A 27300-nucleotide genomic window follows, 5' to 3' on the forward strand; every position below is an offset into this window, starting at 1 on the left:
CCCCAAGGAGAGACAACAACAGTTAATCCTGTGGGGGTAACTGGCCTGGGCAGAGAGAGAGAGGATCTGGCTGGAGTGAACGAGGGACCCCCAGAAAGCCGATCGTAGCTCTCGATGGTCACCGGACCTACCGACCGGACGACCCAAGCAGGCATTGCTCAAACGTCTCACGAATAGAGCCACTCTCTTCAAACAAGTCGAATCTGGGGAATTGGTCAGAGCTGATCAACGAACCCTTTTCTCCAGGTTGCCAGGCCTGCCAGATTACGTACAATTTTCCCCAGAAGCAGTGCTTGATTGATGCGAAAATGGAAAACTTGAAAACCCTGGGTCGTCCATCCTTGAAAGCATTACACGTCTTGGCCCACTGATCCAGGGATTCAACAAAGTGCACCGGCACCACTACAAACAATGTATGTATGTACATACGTATGTACAAGGACTGACTGCACTGACTTGACCACAATTCTTTAGGTGTGGTGGGTAAGACATCCGGCTCTTTGGACGGCTATCTCATTCGATGATTGAATGGGTGGCCATTGAGAAGAACGACGGACTGACTAACTAGATTTCAAATGTAGCATTCTCGTAGGTCACGTTTACACACATAGTTGATGGTTTCATCCAACACTGACCAAGAAACCAAAGTAAAAGTCAATTGAATTGTTTCAAATCCCAACTACCTCAGAAACCGTGAGTGGCCATTACTGTCAACGGCGCATTGTCCAAAACGCGAGCCTTCCGCGTAAACTTACCCTGGCATCCTATTTTATTTCTTGTCTGGCGAAGCCGAAGCCATTCCATAACGTAGGTCCACCTCCTAATTTAGTACTCTAGTTGTCCAGAACACAGCTGAATGACATCTCTCCATGGCGGCAGGCTTGACTCGAGTGCTCGCCCATACATACATAGGGTTAGTAATTAGTCTAATAGTACCTGTAGTATGTTGTGCCTTGCTTTCGCCATGGTTGTCTAGGCGAGCTGGAAAAAAGCTTGATGGGGATTTATTAGTCCCCCGGGTGTTCCAAGGTGCTGAAAAGGGCCCGACTGCAATGCATCCAGACGTGGGCTTCCTTGACATGTGAATTAGGAGTCTGTCTACCCCTTCAGCTTCGGATAATTGTTTTATTCTGCACTGAAGGTTTCGGCTTTATTTTGCGGCCCTGCGATTGGCTGATGAATGCGAAAGATCGCGCAACTACCCATCGTAGAGGCGTAGAGCTACACACACTGGCTTGAAGCTACTTGACTACACGTCTCCCAAACGGAGGCTTCGTACGTATATCGTTCTTTTCCCCGCCAGGCCGTTCCGTTGGCCCTACGACTATTGGGAGGGCTAGCCTGGATGGTATACCCATCGTCTAGGCCGCAACCACCCGCCGGACATGTTGGTACGACGTCGCAACCGGAGAGATATTCTCGTAGGAGACACTGCCGAAAAGCAATTCTTGATCATGGTTGAGAATGATATGCATGGATGCCCCCACCCGCAATCCTTGTGACCAAGGGACGCAAGTAAGTAGTTCTGAGGGCTGGCTGGCTGGGCTGGGCTCGTCCAGCAATTTCTTTTTAGGTACTTGCCGCGCTTATTGCTTTTAAACTCTTTCCTTTGGTAATGACATTGCGTACCGGTCGGCCGAAAGAAACGGTCTTGACTCGGCAACTTTCCGACCATAGCTTGTGATGGGTAGACATTTGATGGGGGTATAGGTATTTGATACTCTTTGGCATGCATACCCGTGTTTACGTATTCCCATTTCCAAAGAAGAGGACCCCTATCAGCAATGATTAGGTATAGTGGGAATCCCGCCCGTTGTCGAAAATGCTCCGTTTGGAAGCTGGTTTCAACGAATACACAAACCGGATTTTCCCTGTCTTTCTTTCTTTCCCAACCCGAGCTTGTGAAGCTGACTTGACCCTCCCTCGTGAGTGTGGGGGTCCACCACCCAAAAAGCATGCATGAACTGGGGGGCCTGGTCGACTGGGTCTAACGCCTGAGCCTCTAATAAGGTGTGCATCGTGCTACTATAATGTACAGGCCAGTGCGCGTCGTACCCGATACTTGCGTCTACGAGCGGGGGCATCCAGTGAACCCTTCGCTCCCACCACCCATGTTGTCGGGCACCCATCCAAATGTCCAGGCCTCGGATTTATACGTGTGTATGGATGTGTATCAACCAGCACTGCAAAGAGTCTCCTGTCTATTGCTTGCTGACTGCGTTGCAGGCTTCTAGAACCCCGCCTCAGCCTGTGTGCTTGGCCGGTCTTGAATGACCGCCGCATCGAAGCAACACGCAGCGTACAGCTTCAGTAGTTTACATGTGATTGGTCATCTCAACAGCTGATTTCAAACACTCCGGACGAATGAAAGTGTTCGGGCTCGAACAAGGACTCCAAGAGCGTGGGGAAGCCTACAGATACTGCATTGTGCATCTTCGATCCCCAAAATAGCGTGTCTCTTGACGTTCGGTAAACAACCGTGCACGCTCAAACCCGCCTCACGACATGCGGTTGTGATATTATATGTAAACCAGTAGGCTAGTCTCTTGAGTATAGTTTCACTGCTTGAACGCGGCCCCAATCTGAGATTATAGGATGTTCGAACGCCCCAAGGCAGGAGGAATGATGCCTTTCTCAAACATCTAATTTCAGTCGGGGAAGTGTCCATAGGGGGTAATGTTATGCGGCTCCCAACTGCCATACTCGATATCGGCACTGAGGCCGGTTGATTATTGCCAAAAGTGCTGCAAATTGTACCCCATTCTTGCGGGTTTATATGGGATGTCATTTCGAGTAAGCATTTCGGCAACTGTCACCACACGGGTACATCGCACATACATAAAGGCCTGAATATATCTCGGTTGAAATTAAGTGTCAGCCTTTACTGATCATCAACCATGGATTTCGGGTGGAACAGGCGGATGCGATCGGGGCCATCTCCGATATGTAGGGACGAGCATCCCGTTTGCCGCGCTCTCTGGAGAAACGAATCAATACTCGACCTGCATGAGCTGGCCAATCGAGCATAGCACCTCGATGGTATACTGACTACATACGTGAATTCTCGTTCATGATCTCGGTGGATAGCCATCTGGACCAGTCGCCCGGCTCCGCGCGACAGAGTCCTACACTAAAGTCGAGACGCAACTTTGCCGCCCCCTCTCGAAAACCATGCATCATAATTGCTTTTATTGGCCGCTTTCAGCTGACCTTGCAGTGGCCCGGCGTCAAGAGCCTCATCCGAATTGTATATATGCCCGCAGCAGCGCAGGCTAGTGGATGACAACGCCGTCTTTACGCCGACAAGCCGCCCTAGTGTCAGGGCGGAACCACGGGAAAGGCCAACAGGAACCCACCGCATATCACGATGATGAAGACATGCATTGTGACATCGCCTTAGTGGACTTTTGAGAGGGCACAATATTAAACGGTCTGAGTATAGTTTCGCATCGAGACGCATCTCTCGGGGGCGATGGCAAGAATCGCTACAACCCGACATGCAAGTGGATGGCAAGCGACTATACCTCCTTATGCAAGGAACGCCGTGACAGGAGAGTGACAATCTGTGTTGGGCAAGCATAAGCACTCGCCCAAGCTGGCGAAAGTGTCGACTCCGTAGTCGGGTTTGCGCCGTAAAGAGCGGCAGGCCGCTCAGGCTCGAGAACAATACCGGCTCTGACCCGCACAGAATTGGCATGATGTCCCTGCCAGCTTGTTGGCATTCTTTTTGCCATGCTGATGATATATGCCCGTATTTTGAGCCGTCTTCGCAATGGATAAACTACATGCCAGAATACATATGTACTATAGCACTACTATATCATAATTACTAGAGTAGTGCACCGACCTTTACCCTGGTTGATCGGTACAGACAGCCCTGGATGACATCAGGAAAAGCGGATGAGGAATCACGGACACTCCTTGGCGTCCTCACTAGTTCACGTCAGGACCATAGTGACTCTGGCTCTGGGCCGCCAAACTGGACAAATGGGTCGCCTATTCTTGGATTTCTAATATGTACATGAAGCGTTGGTGCGTGGTCATGAATGGCAAGATGGCAAGTAGCACGTAGTAAGTAAGATCTTAGCATGCCCGTGGCTTCAGGTTGCAACGTCAGAAGACCCATATTGTATCATGGCATGCGCGCAGCGTCCATGCAGTCTGCTGTAAGAGAACCGAATTGCCGTTTACGGATCCAGCGAATGAGGACTATGTATATCAGATTTTGAGTTGCATTAGGAAGCCCGAATTTGGAAGGGTGTCACCCTCAGACAGCTGAACACTCGATAAACACTCGACGACACGCCATTGAATACCGACTCATTTGTCTTGTGCAAAAGCAGAAGATGAAGGACGCACTTCTTCGCGGGATTTGGGCGCGATGAGGTCGAGATCTGTACGGCGACTTCGCAGTATGACTCCGATCGGCAGAGAAAGAGAGAAAGAGAGAAAGAGGCCATATCATGATCATATGCGAGCCGCCATGCGACACGAAGCCCACAGAAGTGGTCTAGACCCCACCCACCACATGCAACCATGCTAGCGGTACGTAGTACTACTACAAGTACATACAACAGTGGTGGTCGGCGCGTCCAACCACACCGAGTAAAGACTTTCTCACGAGGATTAGCTAGATCCTGTGAAGGTCCTCCTCAGATGTGGACCGTCGGGGGAGAGGGGGCCCTATTAGTGCTACAATCGTCCACTAGCTGCCATTGTTCCTACATAGGCCCGGCTTGGTTTTCTCTGCTTGACGGTGGCCCTTTTATTCGGCAAGGCCTCTGGTAAAAAGGGTTCGGGCACACCCGGAACATCCCACGACGAGACGAGGGAAAAGAGGGTATAAGAGCGAAACGAGCAAAGTTCCTCCGGGATCTGCCTGGGTTATTCGCTCTACATACCTGGTCGCGCCCGCTACCCCCATCAGTCATCATCACCGTTGTCGCAATTTTGCCGGTGTTGATGAATGAATGTGTATGATGCTCCGATGCATGTCCTGCTGTACCTTACCTCCTTCCGGTGACGGCAGAGAGGTCGGGGCACAGCAGCAGAGAGAGTGGGTTGTCCCTAGGGAGCAAACGCGGGATGACGCTTCCCTTACTTTGAGCCTAAAGGTACAATCCCTAGCAACATGACCATTTCGTACGTGCCGTGGGGTGGGAAGAGAACGATGCCAAGAAGAAGACGATGGGTTATGCTATATGTAGAACAGAATGAGGCGAAGCTTCTCCCGGGGGCGAGGTCCTGCTTTATGTAAATGCGATAGAAGAGGGATTCCCTGGTTGTGTAAGATATACTGCTCCCTTTTCTCGCGAAAAGACGTTGAGGGCACTTCGATGCAGAGCAAGGAGCACAGGCCGTAGCGTTTCTCTGTCTGCTGTGTAGGTAGGCACCTTCACCCACTGACTGGCTAACTGACTAGGCTCTCTCCAGTGCTTTTTAATTAGCCGGACAGCCATTCCTGGTCTGCCTCAAGTGTAACTGTAACCGCACTTGTTTTCCAAGCCAGCCACGCCAGCCGACATCGTCCCCCCACTAAGAGCAATAATTGTGCTGCAGACTGGATCCACCACCCACCACACTGGTTGACTGGTACTTCGCTTCAGGCGTGAAGTCAACCAACATGGACATGAACTCTCTCTCTGTGCGATCGCGCAAGGAGGGAGTTGGAAAGTAGAGAGGCCGAGGGGGTTCGCTCCCCCTCCTCTTGATCCGACATCAGATTGGTCCGACCTTGGCGACCCTTGAAACCCTTGAGAGCTCTCGAGCTTCTTTGCAGTTGATGGATGGATGGATGGATGCGCCCGCGCCCACATTGACCATATCCTTGGCTTGACCAGAAAGAACCCTCGACCTCTGCTCGTACCGGTACTCTGCATGGACACTTCCCATGTCAGTTCAGTGGGCATACCCCAGCATCTTTTTTTTTTTTTTTTTGTTGTCTCTTGTCTTCTCTTCAGTACCTCCCAGCCCAGGCAAGCAAGCAACCAAATAGCAGGCATACATACCTGCCATGCTACATGCTACTACCTCGTAGCATGGCCCAAGGAAGCTCGTTCGTGTTTCTCATGGTTCTGTTCTTCGGCAAGACGTCGACGTCGACATACATACCGCATCCTCGAAGTGCCATTAGCCAGTCCAGTAAATCCTAGTGGCTGTAGTGGTGGTAGTGGCAGTCTCTGCTTTCCCATCTCACGCCAATCCCATGCCATACTCACTCACCTCACTCACACACTCTCTCTCACTCACTTTCTCCGCCCTCCACACACAACCCAAACCACAGTAATTCTCTCGTTTCCCCTCCGATCCCTCGCAGGCATTCGGTTCTCCTCCCTAACCCTGCCCAGCCCGTCCCTCTTTGGTCAGCCAGCGCCTGAAGAGTAGTGGGACTCTTACCCGTAAACATACATACACACCCCGATCCGAAAGTCTCAGGGCATGCGATGCATATAGAGGTCGACTACATTATGTAGAGCAATTACCCTGACTGTGGATTCAATCGGCCCTACAGCTAACGCCGCTCCTGCTCCCGTACCCTTACCGAGCCGGTGTTCCAGACTATCCCTCCCCCATTACTACCAAGACCACAATTGTTGCTATTAGAGAACCAGAGCGTGGCAAACGGGGGAAGAGAGGGCACTTGCTTTTCTATACCTCTCCTCACTACACACCTTAAGTACAGACTACACTACCCTACCCTACCAAAAAGCAGTTTCTATTACATACTCGTTATCCAAATCGAGCGCCTGTCAACCGAACTCTGAGACGTGGGGATCTAAGATCTCGTTGTATTGTTTGTACCAACCGAGGATTACACAAACCTACGGCGACAGTATCGCACAAGACCTAGACAGCGTCACCGGTCTCGCATGAGACTCCGGCGTTGACGTACGACAATGCCCACCCTTGCGACGCCACCCATATCTTCTTCCACCACAAGTCCTTCCAGAGTCATGGGCCCCACGACGATAGAGCACGACTTCCGCTTCCCGCGCAGGCCCTTGGACTCCATGTCCTCGGCGCCCTTCGACGCCGGGAACGGCCACTATGCGAACTTGACCGGCGCCGACGAGAACAGCCCTGGCAACTTGCGCATGCAGGAATTGAAACTGGGCCTCCCGTCGTACGCCGGTGCGGGCGGCGACAACGGTGCGCACAGCATACTGGCTTCTTCCATCTTTCCGACTTGGAGCGACGGCATGGCTGGTCAGAACGGAGACCTCGAGCAGATGCAACAGAGTGATCCCTTGGCGACGCACATTTGGCGCTTTTTCAAACAAACGAAGCAGAACCTGCCCTGCCAGGAGCGGATGGAAAATCTTACATGGCGCATGATGCACGCCAAGTTGCAAAAGAAGAGACGGGAGGAAGAGGCGGCGACTAATAAGTACGTGAACAAAATAATTGCGTGCTATCACGATGGATTGTCTAATCTTGCCACCAGTGTATCGGCTCGTCGACTTTCGGTCACCAATAATGCGGGGGCTTCGAGCAACAACGCTCCAAGCGGTATTGCTCAACTGAGGAAAACGTCGGATCAAAACATCCATCAGCCAGAGCCGATGAATCTCGACGACTTCATATTCTCCGAGAATGTTGCCACGCCGGCAGGCTTGACGGACACGCCGTCGCCTGAACTACCCGTGAAGCATTTGGAGGACAAGCTGGCACATGCAACTGCTGCAGCTATTCCCATCAAGTCTCGCAAGGTGTCTTCGCAACATTTTGTCCCGCAATCAGTGCCCGTACCACAGCACCAAAAACACCAGGAGGAATTCGGTTATGTCACCAGGCATGCTCGAAAAACGAGTGTCGACGAGCGACGGGTAAGTGTTCTTTATCTATGCCGGAAGAGAGGATGGCGCGCGTGACGGCGCGGTCGAATCACAAGGACTCGCTTCTCATGCAGATCACTCCTCTATCTCGGCCCTGCTATTGGCGCAGATAGCTAACCCTTCTTTCAGACCCGAAACCTCAAGCGTCCTGCCGATTTCTCCCCTCAAGTCCCTGCAGTCAACAGCAATTCGGTCGCTAACGGATTGGACGCTGACTCCGATCTCCATGAATATTCACTAGACCAACCTCATCCCACCCGCATGGGTCAAATGTCTCACCCTGGTGTACCCTTCCCCCTTGACACTTTCCACATGGAGCATGACCCTATCATCACGTCTGCAGGACCGTTCCAGCAGAACTTCTCCTTTTCGCCGTCGACATCGCCCATGGTTACGCATGGATTCTCCAATATGTTCAACCAACATCCGATGGGTCAGGGCTCATTAAACTCACACAACTTTTATTCGCCTCCTGGCTCCGCCTTCCCCTCGTCTGCGAGCACACCTCATCCTATGCCCGATAACGAAAACATGTTCTTCGGGTCTGTTCCCCACCAGAGGCATCAAGGCTTCCGTCATGGAAATAGCCACGGGCCATATAGCAACGCGATGGGACAGCAGTTCATGCACCAGGGGAACAATGGTGGCATGTTTCAGCCACCAAACACCACGGGCCCAGATACGGGAAATGCGTTTGCACCTTCGAACAACTTTGGACATGTCGATCCTAGTCAGGTGTTCCATTCTGACAGTCAGGCCCGGTCTCCCGGCGTCGGCATCATGCAGGAAAACATGTTTTCTTTTGGAGCCGACTCCGATAACGAGGATGACGATGGTGGTGCGTTCCCAGACCGCAGCATGGCATCGCACCAAAGCTTTTCTCCAGGCATGGACGAGTCAGCGATGGACATCAGCCACCCCAATGCTTTTCAGTGGGATGCTACTCTACCCGGCCAGTTTAGCACACAAGCCGCACGGTATCCTGGCGGGCCGACTCGTAAGCAGGTCACCATCGGTGGTGCCACTACCGACCTCTTCGATGCGAACGGTGAATGGGAAGGCCAGGGCAGCCTGTCACGATCGCATTCTCAGCACTTCAAGCCCAACAATGATAGAAGCAGGAAGATACCTCGGAATGCCTCCACTCCGGGCGTGAACATGATGGGCCGTGGCAATGCCTTTGAGAGGCTAGCTCAGTCCAACCCAAACTCGCCTCCGCCAGACGGGCCTGGCCATGCGTCGGGCTTTTCGTCGGTTGCACCAAGCAGACCATCGTCACCTTCTGCGTCCAAACAAGGCTCCACGACTAATCTTCAGGCCGCTGCCGGCAATCAAGCAGACGGCAATGCCCCTACCACCTGTACCAACTGCTTCACCCAAACCACCCCTCTATGGCGCCGAAACCCTGAAGGACAGCCGCTTTGTAACGCTTGCGGCCTTTTCCTGAAACTACACGGTGTAGTTAGGCCACTTAGCTTGAAGACAGATGTTATCAAGAAACGAAACCGTGGCTCAGGTGCTAGCTTGCCAGTCGGAGGTACTGCCACTCGGTCCAAGAAGACCGGTGCGCCGGGCAATGCATCTGGGCCAGCTTCACGCAAGAACTCGACTATAGCTATCACAACCACGACCAAGCCTACCCAAGCCAGCACTCCCCCGGCCACGGTGACTCAGGCCCCCAGTGCCAACGAGGGCGAGAGCCCTGCGAGCCACGGTGCTGGTTCTGGCGGTAATACTGCGGGAAGCACCCCCACCAGCTATGCAGGCTCTGCAAACGGCGCTGTTGGTGGAAAGGGCGTAGTGCCTATTGCCGCGGCCCCCGAAGAACACTCCAGGCCCCGGTGCCGCATCGTTGCCGCGCGGTACGGGTGCCGCAAACTCCTCAAAACGCCAACGCCGGGGCAGCAAGAGCATTGGGCCGAACGAGTCTAGCAGCATGGACATCGATAGTCCCGAGAGCTCTACCGGCTCTAACGATGCGGCCCAGTCGGTCGGTTCGTCGAGCGGGTTTATGAGTGGTATGAATCCTGGCAACCTGGGCCTAGCAAATGGCTTTGGTATGACCCAGCGGCCGATGATGGGCCCAGGCATGGTGGGCATGTCTGCAGGACCCCAAAGCGGCATGATGAACCCCGGCGCCACTGCTGGCCCTCAAGAATGGGAGTGGCTCACTATGAGTCTGTAAACAACGTTACTCCCAGGCTTTCGCGGTGTTGGATGTTCTGTGCGACTAGGCATCAGAGCAATTCTTCGGAATGCCTTACAGCACGGCATCGCATGGAACGTCTCCTACGCTTTCAAATGTTCCTAATCCGCGGCCACCGCTTGGACAATGAGCAATGGATTACACACAGGCGTTGGGTTTCCTTGATGTTCTCATTTTCGCTCTCCTATTTATTTTTGATACCAAGTACCAGCTTACGAGTAGGGTATTCTACTCTGCCACTCAAGCTGGTTTTATTTCGACGATGTCCTTTAGGACAAATCAATTGAAGCCCGCACTTCCCCTATTATGTATGTCCACATAACGTGGGAAATCAGCGGTGCTCGACTTGATGGACATCGGAGACTCATGATGTTTACATATACAGTATACGTGCTCATGACCTACAGCCATTATGGGCAATTGTCCGGTACACAATTACACGATACATCAGGCATACCAAGACGCGTCTTGTGTGGGCCATTTTCTGCTTTCTACGGGTTAATCTTGCTGGGACACATACCTTGACGAATTGGCATTGATGATGGGATTATACCCACGGTGGTCAGTTATCACAATCGTTTCTTGCTTGCTGGCCCGGGGAGAACGAAACCCTACTACTGGACACGCAGCTGCAAGCCAACCTGAGCGTATTCGATTTTGCCTCGCGAAAGTGTTTGCAGGGTTCGGCACGGATAGAGAATTTGTAGGGAGAACTTGATACCATTTTGATTTTTTTCATTTTATATCGTGTTCCAGGAAAGGGAGCTGCTCTATTTTTCTAGAGATGGAGTCTTGCTGGCTGTTTGTCTTTTCTTACTGCTTGAGAGATGGCGGCGATATCCCCAAGATACGTTAGGTATACGTACAGCTGCCACTGCTGCTGTTGCTGCCGGCGATTCGCTGGCTTTTTTGCCCCATTTATCGTCACAAAGGCGGGCATGGTGGAGGCGGGAAAGGAACAAGGAGCTCATTCTTGGTGGAGGACAGATACAGCTGTTCTTTCTGAAAGCGATTGGCGCCGGCGGGATATTTTCTTCCTATTGTCACTCTTGTTATTTATATTGACTACTTAGAGAGAATGGGGTTGGCGTGTGGCTCTGGGGGTCTCGGTCAGGCCATGATGATGAAATGACAACAATGATACAAAGCTACGTCGTGATTCATTTGAATTTACTGCAACGTTCCCACGAATCGTTTTTTCTACCTCGCAAATGAATGCACATACTCAAGCACATATACATTTTGCCCCGTGATCTATGTCTCAGGGGCTCTTTGCTTAAATTACTGGTGCAACGCAGCATGTGCTTTGGACATGACGATCAACACTCACGCTGGATGGTTTGGTCGCATTTGGCGGGATGGGATATACTTTTCTTCGACGGGGAGATATGTTTTATTCCTACACGCTTCAAGCATAGACAAGACTCGATGTTGAGGCCACTTGCGATGTACTCATCCCCTAATACTTGACCACGACAGACGACAGTGGCTTATTTGGCTGGCTTGGGTAAACCATTTGTTAGTTGGTCCCATTTCTGATCTGAGGGAGGCAAATTCCAACGCATTCATGTCCGATGCCGTCGAATCCACAGAAGGAGTAGTACATAGAGTATGCTCTCAATTCACGGCCATATTTGACAGCATGACCAGGTTTTCGTTCAAGGTATCCAAGCCAGAGAGATGTAAAAGAAGACGAAGATATACCGCCAACGAAAGAAACGGAAACCAGAGACAATCATCGTTTTCCGACTTTGAAGCAGCCACTTGAACAACATGGAACAAACAAGAAGAGGATACGTCTGCTAAGTTTGGTAAATAGGCATACGGAGTAGTGGCCGCATATCTCTGGCTAAATGTGTAGAAAGACACAAGGGCTATCCAGCATTCCACGGAAGTGTTGTTGAAATGCGGTATAGTCTTGGAACAGCGTCTTCTTCTGAGCCCCGACGAGATGTTTGGAATGTTGGAGGTCTGGGCAAATAAACACCTAATCCATACCAACCAGCCTATACATATGCCATGGTTGATGCATCAAACATGGACCTAAGAGCGATTACCATGTTATGGATCATATAGAAGGCTCACTGCGTCAAATAAACGAATCAGATGGAAGCCAAGAGCCTGTAATTTACAACGTCGAGCTGCTTTCAAACGGAGGTAACACAAGCGGAGGCATGAATCTGGTTGTGAATACGGACAGTTCCGGCGAGCACATGTCGCTGACAACATCTGGATAATAGAACATCACAATTCAAATCGGACGATGCACCTGCGAATGGACTGTTTTCGCTGGCGGGATTTCCGTCGCGCCAGACGGTGATGCGATCTGTGTATATACACATGTATTGCCTGGATGTTTGCGTACCAAGCCCCAAATGACGACGCCCAATGACTCCATGAACTACGGCGGAAAAGCCAGAGTGAACCTATCCCTTTCCATTTCCATCGTTGTCATCATCTCTTTTGTACCTAACGATAACTAGGGCAAAGACGATTGTGGTGCAACCGTTTCGGTCTGATATGCAAATCATGGAGTAGGATGCTCAGGATGCGAGACGCAAGCAATGGCCGCACACCCGTCCATCGCCTTCCAATCCTCCATACATAGCGTCGGCTGCCCTCTCAGAAACGGGTCATAATTGACTCGCGCTTAAGCAGCACCAGGGTTGGGGTTCATCTTGCGCTTGCCACCGCTGTAAAACAATCAGTATGGGAATCTCGTACGAGGGCAGAACAAAAGGGGGTACGAACGTGAGTGTGACGTTCACGAAACGACGAGTGTATACGAGTCTCTTCTTCGCGCGACCCTTGGGAGTCTCTGTAATCAATGGTTAGTACACGTGTAGGAAGCACCCGCCTGGGGTGAAGTAGCCTTGCCCAGCCAGCAAGATCATAGCGATTATATACAACAAGACGTGCTACCTGGGTTCCCAGAGAACAGCAGCAAGCAGAGCAATGCATACAACAATAGACGAGCCTTGGGCCGGGCCTACTTTGTGACAATAGCAATAATGCTGCTGCCTTCAACCCCCAAGGTAGTGTACTCTCGCACTTCGAGACATTTCCGCTCCCGGAAGGCATGCTTTAAACGGACCAAAGAGCCAAGAGCGAAAGTCTGAAGTTGCTATGTTTCTATGCCGGCTGGGCCGGGCAGGGGCAGATTGCAACTAACTCTTCTTCTCTTGCTTCTCGACCTGTTGGAAAGTTGTATTAGTACCGAATCATTCACATTTCGGAGGGCTAAGTCGACTGATGGTTCCCGTTGACGGCCGGCTGGAAGAAGCGCTGCGATGATCCCGATGCTGAAGAAAGTTTGCCCGGGGTGGGTGGCGAGTTTTGATCATTGCGCTGAGATTTCACGCAGCGTTATTCCGTCAAATTGCTGAACGATCGTAGAACAACTCGCAGCGCTTCTTCTGTCGGTCGATACAGGTAACCATCGTTGTCGCAGGGGTCCTCGGTGGGAGATAGGAATTTCATACCTTAGGGGTCTGTTGCGCACAAAATTGTTAGTTACCAAAATTCAATCCATCAAGAATTCGCCGCGGGTAGGGAGAGCGTCTGTTCGATCTGTACTTACCTGAGACTTGACCTTACCGGCACGAGCGAGGGATCCGTGAACCTTACCCATCTTGGCGACTTGTGATGGCTGTTCGTTGTTGTTGATTGAGTGTTTCGTGGGTTGTGGGAGGGAAAATAGTCAAGTCGGTTGAGAATGTGAGTGGGCAAATGCATTCAGTGGGGTTTCGCTGAGTGTGGGAGGGAATCTAAGCGTCAGAGCCCCAAAAGAATCACCTGACCCTAATGTCTTTGGCCGATATCCAGGCTACAAGCATAGATCTTATCATAAGAGGGGCCTCTTTCCGTTAAAGCCATAGGTGGGTGTCGGAAATATGCTTGCTTGCCACTGCCCGCAACTGGCGTTTTGTGCAACCAAGCGCCGTATCATTTGCTTGCGTATCTACCACCTACTTACTCTACGGTCGGATGAGCCCTCAAGCCTTAACCAAATTGAATTCTGGTGCTGGCATTGAGGTAAGCTTGTGCTGGGCACAAATACAACAACGCTTTATCACTTATCGGCTTTTTGCACGTATCGCCTCACTAGCCATGCACCATGTCCAGCCAACCCTCGCTTCATCAACAACCATATAGTGCCATGATTTCAGTGCATGATCGAGCGTGAGGCGCGAATATGATGCTGTACACGACGGCATGGCGCAAAACTTAACAGCCGGCCGCCGAACCTGCCTCACCTCCAATCTCCAATGATAGGCAAAGGCAACATGGAGTGAAGCATCCACTGGGCATTGAAATGCGCTATCCCCTTTTGGTTAATGTCTCGAGGCCCCATGATACGCATCCAGCATCATCGAGTCTCAATGAACCGAGGCGGGTCGCACCCAGAAACCCAACACTTTATATATTCATCAAGCAGCAGCCAGTCTCTTTTGCTTTTGCTCTATTCAGTATATGTAACGCTATTCAAATCAACGCGCACCTCGTATCTGGTATATTGAGGGACATCATTGTAGCACTGCCAGCCATCTCACTCCAATCGTAGTAGGCCGAAGGACTCCGATCCACGCGTCCGTCACCAATCATGAAACTCTCACGCGGACTCCCGCTCATCTCCTGCGTCGCGCTCAGCGCTGCGACCGCCACAAATGAACCAGTCTACATTTTCAGCAACCCCCGGAATCCGAGCGAGCTGGCTACAAGATACCGACTCCATACGAGTCGGCTGTGCAGGGCCGGCGGCTGTTGGCCTTGACCACGCTCGGCACGCTCGCTACCGTCTTCCCGGACGACTCACCCTCCTCTTCCCCCAACAAGAGGAGCGATGGTGTGTCGTCCCAGGAGAACCGGCCGCCAGGTATGGGCGGCATGCCCCACGGCCTCATGGAGTACGTGGCCGACTGCGAAGATGAGGGCAACCCGACCATGCTGGCCATCAATGTCGAGACCTCGTTCAAGAACGCACGGGCGGGCTCGAACATCAGCCTCGCCATGCAATGGGCCCCGCCTTACCCGCCTAACAAGCGCATCAAGTCATACTACCCTTCTTTCCTGGACTACTTTCTAGGAAGATCAGACGGCGTTGCCAGCAGCAAGAAGGAGGCAGTCCCGTACTCAGCCGCCAACCTCCCGCGCTTCTCTGTCCTGGGCTACATAGCGAACGTCGAGCCGGAGAAGAAGGCCGAGATGTCGGCCTGCTTCGTCAAGGCGCACCCCGACGCCAAGTACTGGCTCCCCGGCAACCGGATCCACGAGTCCGAGTTTGTGCGCCTGGTGGTCCAGCAGGTCTACTGGATTGGCGGTTTCGGCGACCGTGCTTATATCGGCTGGCTGCCGGTCAACGACTGGAAGAACATCACGAGGAAAGAGATTGAGGACATCAAGCTGCCGGGCGAGAAGAAAGGCTGGGATGAATGGAGCATCCGAGACTGGGTCGAACTGTGAACAGACCCGTCTTCGTATTATGACGGCGATTCTCATTCCATAACCTGGTCTAATTGTAACTACGTAGATGTGAGGAAATTTGGCACTGATCAAGAGTGCCACAGTACTTCCCAGCATTTGAGATTCCAAGAGCAAGACTTTCATAAAGAGACAGTCATTATAGAGTACTTAGAGTGTTAACAATGCTCGCAAGGACACATACCAGCCGAATAGTTCACTACAAGGTACACCGACGATTACCCAGGTTCAAGAACGTATGACATAGTCAAATCCAAACTCGTGCCAGCGTGCTAAGTGAACTCCGCAACAATTCCATGGGATGAAAGACTGCAAAGCCAAAAGTGCCTTGCGTGGTAGTCACCAGACTGTGGAGGAGAGCCATATATTGTGGGGGAGTGAGAACTTCACACACCCGCCATTGGTCGTCGGGAATTGCTCCCCCACAACGCGGGGAATAGACTGCTTGACTTGGGGTATGATTGAAGCGGTGACTACCCGACGATTCAAGCAGGCATTATTCCTTGTTCGTCGTACCATGGCTTTTCCGATGGGTGTCACGACTTGTCGAGGCTGAGATCAAAACCGCTGCATTCATATTACCAGAAAGGCCAAACACATGCATGTAGCCGCCTTTGCGAGGCGCATGTTGAGCCTGGATCAAGTTCTTCTCGAGGAAATCTACAAGTTGGAGAGCTTCGTAAAGGGGCCGGCCACTGGTTGTGGTCAGAGTGCGGTGGCGACAGGATATTAGCTGATGTTGTACTTCATAACACCACCTCGAAACGTCTCCCAATGCGAAGCTCGCAGCCCCACGCAGTCGGCTTACAAGCCCGACATCGATGGATGTGCCGAGGACCAAGACGTCCCCAGAGTACAGTACCGGCGAACTCCCCGATGCGAACTACATATGATATAAGTCAGTAGTTCATTGGTAGGGTGTACAAAACATGATGCTTCCCCTTGCATTGCAGCACCATATGCTCTTGCGACGACCACTTTAGAATTCAGATCCAAATTGTCCCTTGTCAGATATGTTGTCACAATTAGCTTTGTTTGCTACATGGCAGACCTTGGCGATCGCGGCAAGCTGTAGCAGGCCATGGGGCATTTCGGACTGCTCTCAGTTCGCCGGGTCAGTAAAGTCGAGTCTTGACAGTGAGAGCAGGGTTTTGAATGCAACTTACCACGAGGCCGGCACGTTGAACACCACAAATGGTCCCAACTCGAAGCCGTTGTGCCGAATCTTTGGTGAAGCCGACTACGCCAATAACAACACGATCCTCTTCCAGCTGTGGCTGCCAGCCTCCGGCGACTACAACAATCGGTTTCTCGTGGTTGGTATGTCGTCTACACACTCTTCTTCTCCATGGAGACAATGATGGTGATGTATCTAATCAATACTCTCACGCAGGCAATGGTGGCATGGCCGGTACAATCGATGAGGCCGGGCTGATGAAGAACATCAATGAGGGCTACGCAGTCGCAGGAGGCGACGGAGGCCACAGGGCGTCAGAGAACAACGGCGGCAGCGGGAAGCCCGGGGTTTATCTGCCTTACATGCATGACAAGGACCAAGTTAAGGCGTGGATACATAACTCCATCGCGCAGTTTACCCCCGTGGCCAAGTCGTTGGCAGAAAAGTTCTATGGAAAACCTGCAAAGCACAGTTACTATGTCGGCTGTTCTACAGGCGGCGCCCAAGGGTTTGCATTGGCACAACATCACCCCGGACTCTTTGACGGCATCATTGCGGGCTGCCCGGGCAACTGGTACTCGCACCTCGCCCTCTCGTTCCTGTGGAATGCCCAAAAGACCAAGGTAAGACGCCAATAGGTGAACGAGGGAGCCCATGCCTCCAACGGAAGGTGCACCCAGCTGACAAGAATTGATTAGGGTGCCTCATTCTTATCACAGAGTGCCCTGGACTTGATCACCAAGTCGGCGCTTGCCCAGTGCGACGCCATCGATGGGGTCGAGGATGGCGTGATGGAGAACCCGCTGCTCTGTGATTTCGATGTCAACACCTTGGCATGTGACGCAGAGGCTGCAGATCCGACGAAGTGCTTGACTGGAGTGCAGCTCGCAGCTGCTAAAGATATCTACGCTGGGCCAGTTGACTCCCGCACCAATGCAAGCCTCTACCCGGGGTTTTCCGTTGGTAGCGAGACACAATGGGCAATGCAGGAAGGAGACTTGGCGGAGGCCTTTGCCGTTCCCATCCTGCAAAACATGGTGTTCGACAACCTGACTTACGACTCGGACAGCTTCAATTGGGGCAGTGACGTTGACCTCCTCGATGAGAGGGTGGGGACTTTCATTGACGAAATCAGCCCAGACCTCTCGGCCTTTCAGAAGGCAGGAGGCAAAATGATAGTGATGCAGTCATGGGCCGATCCATACAATGCGGCGCTCTGGCCGATACAGCATCTGAAGCAACTGGAGGAAACTGCCGGGGGTGACGTGGGCGACTGGTTCAGATTGTTCATGGTACCTGGTAAGTAAGACTGCACATAATGAACCAATTCCGATTACTGATGCAATGGACGTCTTGCACAATAGGAGGTGGCCACTGCGGCTCGGCTTCGAACTACCCACAGGTTCCTGCCAACTGGCATTCGCTCGAGGCCATGACAACGTGGGTTGAGGACAAGTCACGGCCGGAAGAGATGACCAGCAGCAATCCGGCCGACAAGAGCTCGCGGTCGAGGAAACTATGTCCGTGGCCATCGACCGCCCATTACGTCGGTGGAAACACTGACGAATGGAAGTCGTACGAGTGTGAACGCGCCTGAGTTAGGACTGGCTGGCTTGCTGGACGGTGCCTGCTCTTGGCATCTACCCCTTTTATCTTGATGTTGCCTGCCCAGCTGCTATTCACCTTCCTTTCTTGCCAACCGCACACGTGCATGCAACCCAGACATGGTGGCTTCCGCAACGCATATTTCCAAACACAGCTTCTTGGACAGCCGCTTGCCTTCCCTTTGGCATGGCAGTCTCGATTAATTTCTGAGAGGGGGCCGGACGCCCATGAATGCCCTCTTCTGCACTTCACACTCGAGCCAATTCTTCTTCATCTCCAACTTCAAGCACATCTTTTCAGTCCCATTCTTGGACTCTTCGCAAGCATTATTCTGTCAATATTACCAGTCTCTTTCTTTTTTTTGCAGCATCACATACCACATCCCACTCACACATCCACCCGTCTTCAAACACCTCATCCCCAAGATGCAACCCACAAGCACTCTGGGAGCCATCATGGCTGTTGTCATGGCCACAACTGTTGATGCAGCACCTGCCCATGCGGCAGCTGCCGAACTTACCCACACACTTACTGCTGTCCCACCGACACCTTCACCCGGCTTCGGTACCAGCAGCGGCTCCAGTCATCTAGGCGATTCTTCGTCATATGCCTGCACTCGTTGCTGTACCACCCAGAATATCCGGTCACTCAATAGCATTGCTGTCGTGAAAACTCAAGACTGCGTCAGATTGCGGGACTACGTGATCCAAGAGGGCCGTTTCCCCGACTACTCATCAACTGTTCCTCCTATCTTCGGGGTTGGTAGCTGTCAGATCAACATCACCCCCAAGCATTCGCAACACAGTACCGTTTATTTCGGCTTCGACGACATCGCTTCCATGTTAGACAGCACGATTCAAACCATTGAAGCTTCCGGAAGTTCGACCATTACCATTTTCACAGCCTCTTGCCAGGCTGAGGGGGAATCGTCCAGTGAAGAAATAGTCTTTACAATCGGGAACCTGAAGGGATGATGTTATTGTCGCAAGGGGTTTGGGGGAAGCTGTAATGACGACGCGCCTTCAGTACACTCATGGCACTAGACACCTATAATACAATGCTTGACGCAAACAACTGTTTAACTGTTTGATGGTTTTGGGTGTTGAAGTGATGTTAGCAGTACTCGGTAGTGACTTGGCAGATGCACGGACCACGAAGGACGAGTGTGTCCTTTCATCCGAACATGGGTCGAGTTTGGGCGTGGGCGTGGGCGTGGGCGTAAGCGTAATTAAACCCCGGATCCATTCGCTTGGAAGGGTCGGGTTTGGCTTAGGGTCCTGCATCTGCATCAAGACTCACTCAGTCCTGCATCAAGACGCGGGCAAGACTCATCAGCAGCAGCAGCACTGCCGACGGCGACGACAAAATGGTAGTCCAGTAGAACTATGGGATTTGATAACAGTAAGCAGAACCCCCAACCCCATAGAGGATGCATGGAAGCGCGACGAAGCAAGCAAACCCGTCCCCTTTCTCTCTCTCCGCATGGTGCCCCGCGACTGCCGAAGCCTGGTGGCTGCCGAGGTCTCACCAGCACCTGTAATGGCCGGAGTGCCGGACGTCTTCATCGGACTAGCCCAGCAACCAAGGGAGGGCCTCACTCGGGGTTTCTGGGCTATCTGGTGTTATGGCATAGCATATGCATCCCGTTCCACACGTTCTGCTTATATATTCCTCTCATCGCCGGCTCATGCTTCATGGTTCCTGTTTCGTGTCAGAACACACACACTTACACCATGTCACCTCAGGTACTGCAGTTTAGCGAGACCATCTCACCGTTACACACGGAGAACAAATCATCCGCCCTCAGCCTGTCCTTTAACATAGGCCCTGCTAGACCGCCATCCCCTTCCTCTTCCATCTCCTCCGTTCTCACAGAAGACACCATGGCCAGCTCCGCCACGGCAGACTCCGCCGCCTCGTCCCTCCAGGGGGTCGAGAATGCCTACTTCTCCTCTAACCCGCCCCCCAAGGCCCTGACGTCGCACGTGGAGCAGGCGCGCTCCTTCATCGACCACCACGCCTCGCTCAAGCGCCGGGTGGTCCTCGTCACCTCGGGCGGCACCACCGTCCCGTTGGAGAAGCAGACGGTGCGCTTCATCGACAACTTCAGCGCCGGCACTCGTGGTGCCACCTCGGCCGAGTACTTCCTCGAGGCCGGCTACGCCGTCATCTTCCTCCACCGCCAGTTCTCCCTTCTGCCGTACAGCCGGCACTACAGCCACTCGACGGACTGCTTCCTGGACTTCCTGCACGAAGCCGACGACGGTAGCGTTGTCGCCAATCCCACGCACCAGGAGAAGATGCTAAGCGTGCTGCGCAAGTACAACGATGCTAAGCGCGAGCGCAAGCTGCTCATGATCCCCTTTACTACTATCACCGACTACCTGCACGAGCTGCGGGCCGTCGCCCAGCTCATGCGACCCCTGGGCCCCAACGGCTTGCTCTACCTGGCCGCTGCCGTCTCGGATTTCTTCGTGCCCCCTGATCGCATGTCCGAGCACAAGATCCAGAGCACCAACGCAACAGCAGGCTTCAAGCGGCAGCAAGGGCCCACGACGATTGCGGAAAAGCCGCGTCGTAATACGGACGACTCGGAAGAGACGTTCGACAACTTTGATTCGTCCCCGTCCGTCCCACGAAGCAAACGTCTGATTGTCGACCTGGATCCCGTCCCCAAGTTCCTCAAGAGCCTTGTCGACGGTTGGGCACCCGAGGGCATGATCGTCTCGTTCAAGCTGGAGACGGACCCCGAGATCTTGGTTCACAAGGCCAAGTACTCCCTGGACCGGTACCAACATCACTTGGTCATTGGAAACCTACTGACGACGCGCAAATGGGAGGTCGTCTTTGTGGCGCCCAACCAGCCGGATCATTGGATCCGGGTCCCGGGCCACCGAAGGAGGAAGACGTTCGGCAGCAAGGAGGATCAGCAGTGGGAGGAATCGCAGGACAAGCCAATGGACCCTTCTATGCTGCCCGACGGCGAGCCAGAGATGGAGATTGAGGGGCTGATCATTCCCGCTGTTCAAAATCTGCACCAGAAACATATCGATTCGGTTAAAGCGAAGAACAATCAAAAGATGTGAGTTCTAATGCCATCGATCATCCAGGGGTTTTGGACGCCAAGAATTAGAAAGCGAATGCAGGCGTTCAGGTACTTCGGCATTCTTTACCAGCTAAATTGCTGCATCGCTTATTAGACGTTTGGCCTGGACCAATAATATATTTACTATTTATCGGCACCATCTATCCTGGAAGTGATTACTCCAATTCGTGCAAAAACCGCGGCTCGGGTTTAATGTAAGATACTTGACCGACGACTGCCTCATAAGATGTGCAACTGTAGAATCCTAGGCAGGCATTCAGCTAATCATATACTTGCGCTCGCTCCAGGAGGCATGCCATGCCAGATGACGGTGAATATACAACGAGGGAGTGCGGGGTTTGGCGGCGGCGGCGGTTATCCGGCAGACAGACTTCCCGGTAATCTATTGGGCAGTACATGTTTCTCCAATACCACCTACCTATTCCTGTCTCTTCATGATCCGACGGCGTCCGACACGGCAATCTATGCTAGTCTCACATCTCTTGATAATAGGGGAAGCGTTATACATCAATCGTCTACGTCATGCTACTTACCGCCCTCCATAGCGGGCAAACATATTATAGGTAGGTAAGGAGACAGGCCAGCCGGGTGAGCCCGGATGCAGGCCCGATGCGTTGAATGCCGGCAAAGCTGCAGGGTATTGTGATGCCACTCTCCTCCACATGGACAATTAGATAGCGGTATGTCGCTTCATCTCCACTGATAGGCCTCGTACAACAAGATGTGGTCGCACAAGGATATGCTCATATAAAGCTACAAAGTGCCCAAGGCTGCTCCTATGTTACCGTGCAGATACGACTCATGACTAGGGTATTCCGCTGATCCATACACATCGGCGGCGCCTTGATTGACCTTCTCGCAAGCTGCTTCGTATCAAAGAATGCATTATAACATCTGGACTGCGAGCTCTCTGGCGCTGCTGCTCTTCGCTGCCAACGAAGGGGCCGTCGTTGAAGCATGCCAGCCCGTACGCCATAAGCACTCCACCCGTCTCGTTAAGAGGGAGAGCGCGCCCTTCCCGATGCCCCTGACGCCCGACGAGGAGGCGCTCGTACGCTCCGTCTCCAACACCAGCATCGCCGACTGGTCGTATTATTATACCCACGGCCAGCACCTGGCGGGCCGCAACCAGTCCATGGCGCAGTGGACCGCGGACCGCTGGGCCGAGAGCGGCATCGCCTCGGGCTTGGTGTCGTACAATGTGTATCTCAACTACCCCGTGAGTAAGTCGCTGCGCCTCCGGCACGCGAGAAACGGCAGCGTGATATTCGAGCCTTCGCTCGAGGAGGAGGTACTGGAACAGGACGACACGACGAGCTACCCGGACAGGGTCCCGACGTTTCACGGGTACTCAGCCAGCGGCAACGCCAGTGCCGAGTACGTCTACGTGGGCCAGGCCCGGCGCACGGATTTTCAGCGGCTCCTGGAACTGGGCATACCGCTCGAGGGCAAGATCGCGCTGGCCCGATACGGCGGACCCTTCCGGGGTCTCAAGGTGAAGATGGCGCAGGAGCACGGCATGGTCGCTGCAGTCTTGTTCACGGACCCCGCAGAGGACGGCGACATGACGGAAGCCAATGGGCATGCAGCGTACCCCCGAGGGCCCCGCAAGGAACCCGAGCTCCGTCCAGCGTGGAAGCGTCCAATTCTTGTCGACGTACCCGGGGGACCCTACGACCCCGGGGTACCCTTCTAAAGAGGGCGTCCCCCGAACTGACGCCTCCGTCGTGACGCCGCGGATCCCGTCCATCCCCATTTCGTACGCGGATGCGGCGCCTCTCCTGTCCGCGCTCGACGGCCACGGCATCGCCGGCAAGGAGGTCAACCGCAACGGCTGGGTCGGCGCGCTCAACGCGACGTACAGCACGGGCCCGGCGCCAGGCGTCGTGCTGGACCTGAGCAACGTGATGGAGAACCAGATCACGGACATCTGGAACGCCGTGGGCATCATCAACGGCAGCACGCACGCCGACGAGACCATCGTCATCGGCAACCACCGCGACGCCTGGATCGTAGGCGGCGCGGCCGACCCCAACAGCGGCACCGCCGTCGTCGTGGAGCTCGCCCGGGCGCTGGGCCGGCTGGTCGCCGAAAGGGGGTGGCGGCCCAAGCGCAACATCGTGCTCTGCTCGTGGGACGCCGAGGAGTACGGCATGGTGGGTTCGACCGAGTGGGTGGAGGAGTACCTGCCCTGGCTCAACGCGACAGCCGTCTCGTACCTCAACATCGACGTCGGCGCCTCGGGCCCACATCCGTACCTCTCGGGGACCCCGGAGCTGCACGACGTGGCTGTCGAGGCCATGAAAAAGGTCCTGTGGCGAGGGACGAACCGCACCATGTACGATGTCTGGAATGAGGAGAACCAGGGGCACATCGGGACTCTGGGCAGTGGTAGTGACTACACGGCTTTCGTGCACAAGGGCATAGGCTCTGTAAGTTTCGTGCACTTATATGTGTTTTTTGTTTCCCCCCCTCCCCTGACCTGACCCAAACTGTTTGGCTCCGACGACGGACGTATTGAGAGTTGGCGGACTGACCACAACGGGCGCAGGTCGATGTCGGTTCTGGGGGCGGCGCCTCAGATCCCGTTTATCACTATCACAGCAACTTCGACTCATACCACTGGATGACAACCTTTGGTGACCCTGGCTTTGTCACTCATAAGTCCATGGCTCAAGTATGTGAAATCATCCGCGCCCCCTCTGGCATATCATGTTTCCCAATCGATCAAGCAGTTATATTCTAAACCACTACCATTGCTAGTACCTCACCTTGCTAGCCTACAGGTTGGCCGATGCCGATCTGATCCCCTCCAACATCTCGACCTACGGCGCCGAGATGAGCGACTACTTCACCGACCTTGAAGAGACTGTCCAGTCGACCAATTCGTCTGCCCTCGATTTATCGCTCCTCCGCTCCGCTATCGACGACTTCTCCAGGCAAGCCTCGGCGCTGGGCGCGGTGCAACAGCAACTAATATCACTATTGACCCACGGCGCCGAGCAAAACGACGACGACGCCCTTCTCGCTCGAATAAAGGAGGCGAACCAGAAGTCGCGCGACTTCCAGCGCGGCTTCGTGTCGCAGGGCGGCCTGCCCGGCCGCGAGTTCTACAAGCACGTGGTGTTTGCCCCCGGGATCGACACGGGCTACGCGCCCACAACGTTCCCGGGTATCACTGAGGCGTTGGTCCAGGCGCACAACGCGACGTTGGCTGAGGAGTGGGTTCGGAAGACCGCGGCCGCTATCAAGGTGGCGGCCGACATCGTGAAGCCTTAAGGAGGAAAAGAAAGCACCGAAAGGGTGAGCAAGTTTGCATGCTTGCATTGCGAGGAGTCTAGTGGCCATTTTCAAGATGAAATGAAGGGAGAAATTATTGAAATTACCATGTCACAGAGTTCCGCATCGGGTCTGAATTGCCGGGAGTGGTGGATGTTGGGCTTCATGCAAGAGTTGGGACGATTAGGGGTAACAGATTACAGTTTATATGATCCATGACTGATGAATAATTATGTGCAAAGGTTATCTATAAGCAAACATTCTGAAGTTCTAACTCTCTTTACTTCTCGACCCTCTCCCCATTCTCCTCCGCTTGCGCAGCGGCTTGCCGCGCCGCCAGCTCTTCTGCCAACTGGGCCTTCTCGTCCGCCGTCATGTCCGCCGAAGCCTGGCCGACCTTCAACGTCGAGAACAGGATCAACGTGACAGCAGCGAGCGCCACGCCGAGCCAGAAAGCGATCTTGTACTGCTCGCGCGGACTCAGACTATCACCGCCCTCACGTTCACGCGCTTCCTTGGCCTGGCTGACGGCGAGCTCGGCGACGCCGAGCCAGAAGGCGATGCCGAGGTAGAGCAGGGTGTTGATGAGGGCGCCGGCCGTAGCCTGGAGGCGCGCGGGCATCGACGTCGTGATGAAGACGTTGGTGACGTTGAAGGTGATGTCGACGCCGATGGTGGCGCACAGCATGGCCGAGAAGATGTAGGCCCAGTAGATGAAGCTGTTCGAGGGCGTGCCCGTGGCGCTGTCCTGCTCGGGGATCAGGGCCACGAGCAGCATCGATAGCAGGAAGCCCAGGCCCGAGACGAGCATGAGGATGCGGCCGGGGATCAAGTGCAGGACCACCCCGCCCACGAGGGCGAGGAAGATGCCGCCCAAGGCCATGGGGGTGAACCAGGCGGCTGTCTGCAACGGAGTGGTGTGCAGGACGGTCTCGAGGCTGTGCGTAGAAAAAAAACGATCGTTAGCATGCATTCATGTTCGACAGAGGGAGGAAGGAACGGCTTACTAGTAGCTGACGTAGAACAGGTAAACTCCGAAAACACCATAGCAACAAAACAGGGAAACGACAAGCCGCTTCATGCCCTTGGGTCGGAAGACCTCGGCCGGAAACAGGGGCTGCGCGGCCACCCAGCCCCTCGACATAGACGGCGGCGGCGAGGAACAACACGCCGACGATCAAAGTGACGTAGACGTAGGGGGTGCTCCAGCCCTCGGGCGCGCCGCTGCCGCTGGTGAAGGCGAAGATGATGAGGACGATGCCGGGGACGATGGTGCCGAGGCCCCACCAGTCCATGACGAGCGCGGCGTCTCCGCCCTGGCCCGCGAGCTTGGGGACCGTCAGGTAGCCGATGACGGCGTTGGCTAAAGCCAACAGGGCGCCGACCCAGAAGTACCAGCGCCAGTCGAGCAACTGAGCCATCAGGGCGCCGACGGCGATGCCGATGTAGAAGCCCAGGACGGTGAAGGCACCGTACAGGCTGAAGATGAAATTTTTGCGGGGCCCGGGGCGGTAGGTCTGGCCCAGCAGCGACATGCCGGCGGGCAGATAGGACGCGGTGCTCACCCCCTGCATGGCGCGGCAGACGATGAGCATGTTGGTGTTTTGGCTAAAGCCGCAGATGAGGGACCAGACCACAAGCCAGGACACGCCGAACAGGAAGACTATCCGGCCCCCGTAGCGGTCGCTGAGGCGTGCGCAGGGCAGCAGAAACGCCGCCGTTGTCAGACTCGGAACCTCGGCTGGCCAGGTCCGCGAGGAGTCCGGGATGTCGAGACTTCTGGCCACAGTCGGCAGGACGATGTTGAATCCGCTGACGAAAAACTCGCCCATCATCATGGACATGATGATGGCGGTCACGAAGCCGAACTCGACGATGGTCGAGGAGAGAACCTCCGGCCGCTGGCGACCCAGCCGTTCGATCTCGGCTTTGCTGAACTCATCTTGTGTACGATCGCTGGAATAGGCGTTCTCATCTGGGGTGAGGACACCCGCGTTTTCAGGGGTGTTTGGTCGTGTCATGGCGTGGTGCTGTCGCTCTGACTATGATGATTCACCCAATGCAATGCGATTTTCAGAGTCTGCACTATTCAAGTAGAGTAGGCGTAGGCATAGTATACTCTATATATCAACCTATAAGCAGCTACTTGCAGATTCCATCTGGCACGCCTGTGACTCAGCAGCAGGAGGTATAAGGGTGGCTTTGTAAGAAAGCCTACATGTATGCAGAAGTTGACCTTTGACTGCCATTTTGAGACGGGTTATCCAGAATGTGACAAACTAAAATCTTCATATTGTGGATGTCAGGCCGGAAGGCGCTCCCCATCCGAATCGTCGCCATGGGCCGAAGAAATAAAGTAAACCGGTCCTGTTCCTGGGCCCCAAAATATGCACAGTTTGTGTCTTGGCTACCGAAAGAGGCTTGGTGTTGCGGATATCCTTTAGCACCAATTGTATCCATTACACAACAAAACGTGCTTTCGCCCCGACGCCCCTGGATCGGAAGGATATACCAACTGTCGGTCTGCCTTCGCGTACTTCATCCAAAGCGCACACTCGTTGCTCGTAGAAAAACTGCCCTCTGGACACTTGACAGAGCGGTTATTGGTGAC

The 27300-nt window shown here is 53.8% G+C and overlaps 7 protein-coding genes across 7 annotated transcripts; 5 read left to right on the forward strand and 2 right to left on the reverse strand.

The window, feature by feature from the left end:
- Window positions 1–6896: 6896 nt before the first annotated feature.
- On the forward strand, window positions 6897–10020 carry PG998_012455 (uncharacterized protein; the record flags this gene model as incomplete). The annotated part of the gene is made up of 4 exons (XM_066879271.1): window positions 6897–7387; window positions 7445–7826; window positions 7965–9703; window positions 9741–10020. 4 exons carry the CDS (start codon window positions 6897–6899, stop codon window positions 10018–10020), a joined length of 2892 nt encoding a protein of 963 aa, XP_066725655.1.
- Window positions 10021–12691: 2671 nt separating this feature from the next.
- PG998_012456 (40S ribosomal protein eS30) lies at window positions 12692–13672 on the reverse strand (the record flags this gene model as incomplete). The annotated part of the gene is made up of 5 exons (XM_066879272.1): window positions 12692–12734; window positions 12793–12859; window positions 13214–13235; window positions 13524–13532; window positions 13622–13672. The coding sequence occupies 5 exons, from the start codon at window positions 13670–13672 to the stop codon at window positions 12692–12694; spliced, it is 192 nt and encodes a 63-aa protein (XP_066725656.1).
- A 972-nt stretch (window positions 13673–14644) lies between these two features.
- Window positions 14645–15504, forward strand: PG998_012457 (uncharacterized protein; the record flags this gene model as incomplete). The annotated part of the gene is given in 2 exon segments (XM_066879273.1): window positions 14645–14716; window positions 14731–15504. 2 exon segments carry the CDS (start codon window positions 14645–14647, stop codon window positions 15502–15504), a joined length of 846 nt encoding a protein of 281 aa, XP_066725657.1.
- Window positions 15505–16535: 1031 nt separating this feature from the next.
- Window positions 16536–18296, forward strand: PG998_012458 (uncharacterized protein; the record flags this gene model as incomplete). Its single annotated transcript, XM_066879274.1, has 4 exons — window positions 16536–16842; window positions 16916–17322; window positions 17398–17998; window positions 18064–18296. 4 exons carry the CDS (start codon window positions 16536–16538, stop codon window positions 18294–18296), a joined length of 1548 nt encoding a protein of 515 aa, XP_066725658.1.
- A 1741-nt stretch (window positions 18297–20037) lies between these two features.
- Window positions 20038–21390, forward strand: PG998_012459 (Phosphopantothenate-cysteine ligase CAB2; the record flags this gene model as incomplete). The annotated part of the gene is made up of 1 exon (XM_066879275.1): window positions 20038–21390. The coding sequence occupies one exon, from the start codon at window positions 20038–20040 to the stop codon at window positions 21388–21390; it is 1353 nt and encodes a 450-aa protein (XP_066725659.1).
- A 900-nt stretch (window positions 21391–22290) lies between these two features.
- On the forward strand, window positions 22291–24689 carry PG998_012460 (uncharacterized protein; the record flags this gene model as incomplete). Its single annotated transcript, XM_066879276.1, has 4 exons — window positions 22291–23000; window positions 23023–23842; window positions 23962–24087; window positions 24174–24689. 4 exons carry the CDS (start codon window positions 22291–22293, stop codon window positions 24687–24689), a joined length of 2172 nt encoding a protein of 723 aa, XP_066725660.1.
- Window positions 24690–24969: 280 nt separating this feature from the next.
- On the reverse strand, window positions 24970–26710 carry PG998_012461 (uncharacterized protein; the record flags this gene model as incomplete). The annotated part of the gene is made up of 2 exons (XM_066879277.1): window positions 24970–25627; window positions 25743–26710. 2 exons carry the CDS (start codon window positions 26708–26710, stop codon window positions 24970–24972), a joined length of 1626 nt encoding a protein of 541 aa, XP_066725661.1.
- Between the last annotated feature and the right edge of the window lie 590 nt (window positions 26711–27300).

Source organism: Apiospora kogelbergensis (genome assembly GCF_038363985.1).
Source record: "Apiospora kogelbergensis strain CBS 113332 chromosome Unknown utg000008l_segment0_segment0, whole genome shotgun sequence".
NCBI lineage: Eukaryota > Fungi > Ascomycota > Sordariomycetes > Amphisphaeriales > Apiosporaceae > Apiospora > Apiospora kogelbergensis.